The following is a 6,000-nucleotide window of genomic DNA, read 5'->3' as shown; positions in this document are numbered from 1 at the left end:
GGAGGACTGGTGCTGAAGCTGAAACTCCAATACTTTGGTCACCTGATGTGAAGAATTGACTCATTTGGAAAGACCCTGATGCTGGGAAAGATTGAAGTTGGGAGGAGAAGGGGACAACAGAGGATAAGACTGCTGGATGGCATCACCAACTCAATGTGCATGAGTCTGAGTAAACTCTGGGAGTTGGTGATGGACAAGGGGGCTTGGCATGCTGCAGTCCATGGGGTCGCAAAGAATCAGACAGGACTGAGCGACTGAAATGAACCGAACCGAATTTTTACCCTCATCAAGAAGCTCTTTAGTTCTTCTCCACTATCTGCCATTAGAGTGGCATCTGCAAATCTGGTATTGATATATTGATATTTCTCCCAGCAGTAATGATTTCAGTTCATGATTAATCCAGACTGGCATTTCACATGATGTACTCTGCATATCAGTTAAATAAGCAGAGTGACAACATACACCCTAGTTGTTCCCCTTTCCCAACTTTGACCCAGTTAGAAATTGCACCACATGCCACTTTAACTAAAACCAAAGGATTGTATTTTCTTAAGTAGTGTGTTGTTACAGAACAAACAATTAAAAAAAATTTGTTTTCTGCTCTTTCCTAGAATAGTCCTTATGTCTCTCCAGTTCCATTTTTTAGAAATGACTGAAGACTGTGTAGCTTACTCTAAGGTTATTCAGAGGTCATGTACATGACAAAGTCCTATGCTAGTTTCACAGAATCACAAAGGACAAACACATTCAGAAAGTAAATCTTTAAACAGATTTAATGTTCATCAGATAGATATCTTTGGTAAATAATTTTCTCTATAACTTTGCTAAAAAGCAACCACCCCCATGCTTTCAAAAGGACTAGGGAAACTGATTCCATTGCTCTGTTACAGTAGTGAGGTAGGTTAGACCCAGGCATGAGAAACTGGCATGAGGTCACATAGACTTAGCGTGAATTAAAGAAAACATTTTCTCCCTTTGAACTTCTCTCTGTAAAGTCATTTTGACTCCTCTTGAATATCATCTATTCACAATGGCCTTTGAGGAGCTTCTGGATAAAGTTGGTGGCCTGGGGAAATTCCAGATCCTTCAGATGGCTTTAATTCTCCCTTCTCTCATGATAGTAGTCTGTCACTCACTGTTGGAGAACTTCACTGCAGCCGTTCCTGGTCATCGCTGCTGGGTCCACATTCTCGATAATGCCACTGTCTCCGATAATGACACTGGGATCCTCAGCCCTGATGTCCTCCTGAGACTCTCCATCCCAGTGGATTCAAACCTGAAGCCAGAGAAGTGTCGTCGTTTCCTCCACCCCCAGTGGCAGCTCCTTCACCTGAATGGGACCTTCCCCAACATGACTGACCTGGACACGGAGCCCTGTGTGGATGGCTGGGTGTACGACCACAGCTTGTTCTCCTCCACCATCGTGACTGAGGTAAAGGCCTCATTTACTTCTTGTAAGTGTAGGTGTATGCTCGGTCATGTCCTGAACATACAGTCGCGTCCTGAGTCATATCCTGTTTGAAAGTAAAAGTTAGTCATTCAGTCGTGTCCAATTCTTTGTGACCCCATGGACTATAGCCCACCAGATCCCTCTGTCCATGGAATTCTCCAGGCAAGAATACTGGAGTGGATTGCCATTACCTTCGCCAAGGGATATTCCCGAGCCAGGGATCGAACCCAGTGCTCCCTCATTGCAGACAGAATCTTTACCAACTGAGCCACCAAGGAGTGCTCCTATCCTGTTTAGAATAACATAAATTAAACAGGGTTCAAGTCTTCAGTCACTGAATAGATAATGCAGCCAGCTTCCTTTCATACTTTTAGTAAGTAGTGATCGATTATCTTTTTAATTGCCAAGCACTTTATTCTTTTTAATTTATTTATTTTAATTGGAAGATAATTACTTTACAATATTGTGATGGTTTTTGCCATATATCTGTATGAATTGGCCATAGGTATACATGTGTCCCCTCCATTCTGAAGCCCCCTCCTATCTCCCTCCCCACCCTATCCCACCAGGTTGTCACAGAGCACTGGCTTTTCATGTCCTGTGTCATACATCAAACTCACACTGGTTATCTATTTTACATATGGTAATTTTTAAAACTCAGGAATAATCAAATGAGACTTAAATAAACTTAAAAGCTTTTGCACAAAGAAGGAAACTATAAGCAAGGTGAAAAGACAGCCCTCAGAATGGGAGAAAATAATAGCAAATGAAACAACTGACAAAGAATTAATCTCCAAAATACACAAGCAGTTCATGCCACTCAATACCAGAAAAACAAACAACCCAATCAAAAAGTGGGCAGAGGCTGAGAATAAGATGGCAGAGGAGTAGGTGGAAGTGGAGTACATCTCTCTCCACGGATACATCAGGAATACACCTTCAGACACAGAAGTGCATGCAGAATACCAGCTGAGAGCAGGCAGGAGCACCTGACCAGTGGAAAAGAATATATAAAACCATGCAAAACTTGGTAGGATGAAGGAACTGGGGGGGAAATAGGAGTGTTAGTAGGACTGGACCTGCTCTTGGTGGGAGGGGGAACTGAAGCAAGGGTCCAGTCCCCACAATGGGACAATTGTCTGAGTCAGAGGAGAAACATTTAATGCAAAGAGTGAAACAGCTGGTCTGTGGCAGCCTAAATGGAATGAGAATCAGACAGTCCTTGCCACAGCCATACATACTTCAGACAGGAACACTGGTCTTCTGGAAGGAAGGTGCAGCAGCTGGGAGCTGGAGTTTAGGGATTGTGGCGCAATCCCAGGGTGAGGGCTGCTACTGACTGTGGAGGGACAGTCTGAGGGGATGTGAGGGAGGAGATCGTAGTGGGAAATGCTGGTGGAGGAAAGCCCAGCAGCCATGGAAGCAAGGTGATACTGCTGAGTCACATGTAGGGGGTGAAGCCATCACCATAGCCTCTCTCTCCCCACACTCCAGCATCGGCAGCTGAACAATAGAGAGCCTGGCCCAACAAATGCCTGATGCACTGAACTAGAGTAGGACCCCATCCAGGGTGCTCCTTTCAGTGACTGATATGCCAAACTACAGAGTAGGACCCCAGCCAGGGGGGCCCCTCTATGTGCCTGACTCACTGAACAACAGAGAAGGACCCCAGGCAAGAGGGCCCTCTAAGTGCCTGAATAGGCGGAGCTATGGAGAAAGACTGCCCAAAGAGGCCTTCTGATCGCCAGCTACAAGAGGCTGGAATAAAGACTCTGATAGGGCCATAACTCCTGTGACAGAGACAGTCCGTGTCCCTGCACACATGGCACCAGCAGGGTCCCCACAAGCCAACCAGCTGTGCCACCTTCATGCTCAGCTCTCACTGGGGCAGAGCTGCCACAGGCAAAAAAAGTCCTACGTCTATGCATGCAAGGTCGCTTCTGTCGTGTCTGACTCTGCGACCTTGTAGACTGTGGCCTGCCAGGCTTCTCTGTCAGAGACGGGGTTCTTCAGGCAAGAATATTGGAGTGTATTAGCCAAAACTGGTTGCCATACCCTTCTAGAGCACTATATTTCCTGCTGCCCTAACTGCCAACCCCCCTGAGTACCTGGTGCTGCCAGAATCCCTGTGACCCAAGCAGCTGCACCACCTTCACACCTAGCCCTCACAGGAGCAAACCCAAACCTTCCAGGACAGCCTCAGGAGCTAAACCCCAGTGGACAATCCACATGTAGAGATGGAAATAACACCACAGTTGAAACCCAGGGACAGTGTGGCTAGGGAAAAAGACCCAAAACGTTCCCACCAGGTGTACAAGCTGCAGATTAAATCCACATGATCAACTAAGCAGACTCTGTGTCTATGGAATATGTAAAAGGCCATTGAGAGTTTCCACAAAAGAAAACACACTAGTTCTGATAGCTCTGGACATTGGAGGCAAGAACATACAAGAGTAGGACCAGACTAGAATCTGAGCTGCCCCCACAGCAGGTCCAGAGATTGGCACATGTTAGAGGGCATCCTAGGGAGATAAGGTGAACTGTGATTCCCAGTGAGGGAAACTGACAGCAGTGACTCAAGAAAAACATTTACTATTCTTTTTTTTTTTTTTTTTTACTTGTTCTGTAGATTCTTTTGGATTTTTTTTTTCTTTTCTTCCCCTCTGTTGTAGTTGTTGATTTTTTCAGCACTAAGAAATCCAATTAAGCTTTTGAGCTTTTATTATTGTTGTCATAAACCTCTGTCTCTACATTGGGCTTTTGCAGTTCTGTGGAGTTTTCCTCTTTTCTTTTTTCTTTTCTCTTTTTTAATTTTTTAAACCTATTATTGTTCTTTCCACATTGATTTCTTTGTTTGCTATTCCTACTGTTCTTTTACCCTTGCATTAATCTTTAACATATATAAATCTTCTTTGTCTGCCTCTATTTAACTGTGCACAGCTATTTTTTCTTTTCTTTCTCGCCTTTCCTCTCAACATATTTGTTAGAATTATTTTCATTGCTTTATTTCCCAGTTGGCAACTTGCTTTAGTTTTGTTTTCCAGTTTGTTCTAGTAGATACAATTTTCGGTTTCCTTAGTTTACCAGGTCAATCTATTGTACTTTATTTTTGTTGGACTGTTTTGATTTTGCTTACGGGAGTATATGTATATGTATATTCAGTCACACTTTCTATCGTTGTTGTAAACCTCTGCCTCTATGTTGGGCTTTTGCAGCTCTGTGAAGTTGTCCTTTCTTTTTCTTTTTTCTTTCTTCTTCCATTTTTTCCTTTTCTCTTTTTTATAATTTTAATTTTTAAGCCTATTATATTTTTTCTACATTTATTCCTTTGTTTGCCTTTCCTACTGCTCTTTTCCCCTTGCAGTTAATCTTTAATGTATATAAAACTTCCTCATCTACCTCTGTTTAAGTTTGCATATTTATTCTTTCTTTCTTTTCTTTCTTTTCCTCTCAATATATTTGTTAGTTTTGTTATCATTGCTTTATTCCCCACTTGGCACCTTGCTTTAGTTTTGTTTTCCAGTTTGTGCTTAAGTTAGTTTTGTTCTTAACTGGTAAATATAACTTTTGATTTCTTTTGTTCACTGGGTCAATCTACTATACTTTGTTTTTGTTGGACTGTTTTCACTTTGCTCATGGGTGTATACATATATGTGTATATTCCATTATTTTTTATTTTCCTGATTTTGTAATTTCCATTCGTCTGGGGTTCATCTTTGGTTTCTTGTTTTTGGATATTTGTTTTAATCTCACTTAATGCCATAACAAACCACTTGTGGAATTGTTGTTCCTGACCAGAGATCAAGCCCTAAGATTTTGGAATGGGAGCACTGACTCCAAGACCCTAGACTTCCAGAGAACTAATCCTAGGGAATATCAGATAGTGAGAACTCACTCAAAGTAAACTACTTGAATATAAGAACCAGCATCACCCAATCACCAGTAGCACCCCATGCAGGATGCCTCATATAAACAACAAACAAGACAAAAATACAAACCTAATCATCGTCAGACAGGATTATCACCTCACTCAGCCTTGCCATCAGAGGAAAGACAAACAAACAAAAACTCAGCACAAATCTCACCCTATACAAAGCTAACACAGCACTTTCACAGCATCATCTTTCAGGATTTGAAATAGCTCAACTGGAATTCCATCACCTCCACTAGCTTTGTTCGTTGTGATGCTTCCTAAGGCCCACTTGTCTTCACATTCCAGGATGTCTGGCTCTAGGTGAGTGATCACACCATCGTGATTATCTTGATCGTGAAGCTCTTTTTTGCACAGTTCTTCTGTGCATTCTTGCCACCTCTTCTTAATATCTTCTTACATTGCTGCTGCTGCTGCTGCTGCTGCTGCTGCCAAGTCGCTTCAGTCATGTCCAACTCTGTGCGATCCCATAGAGGGCAGCCCACCATGGTCCGTCGTCCCTGGGATTCTCCAGGCAAGAACACTGGAGTGGTTGCCATTTCCTTCTCCAATGCATGAAATTGAAAATGCATGAAAGTGAAAAGTGTAAGTGAAGTCACTCAGTCACGTCTAACTCTTA

The 6,000-nt window shown here is 42.7% G+C and overlaps 1 protein-coding gene across 2 annotated transcripts in view; it reads left to right on the top strand.

The window, feature by feature from the left end:
* Positions 1-631: 631 nt before the first annotated feature.
* The window catches only part of LOC138426964 (solute carrier family 22 member 10-like), a 30,123-nt gene continuing 24,754 nt past the window's right edge, over positions 632-6,000 (top strand). The window contains exon 1 of one of the 2 annotated variants that reach the window (XM_069566013.1): positions 632-1,432. In XM_069566013.1, the coding sequence (XP_069422114.1) occupies positions 1,031-1,432 (402 nt within the window). In that variant the 5' untranslated portion in view covers positions 632-1,030. The remainder of the gene's footprint in view (positions 1,433-6,000) is intronic. The other variant, XM_069566014.1, reaches the window with a different exon arrangement.

The sequence above is a fragment of the Ovis canadensis genome, chromosome 21 (genome assembly GCF_042477335.2).
Source record: "Ovis canadensis isolate MfBH-ARS-UI-01 breed Bighorn chromosome 21, ARS-UI_OviCan_v2, whole genome shotgun sequence".
Classification (NCBI taxonomy): domain Eukaryota; kingdom Metazoa; phylum Chordata; class Mammalia; order Artiodactyla; family Bovidae; genus Ovis; species Ovis canadensis.
This window is presented reverse-complemented; position numbering and strand designations above follow the sequence as displayed.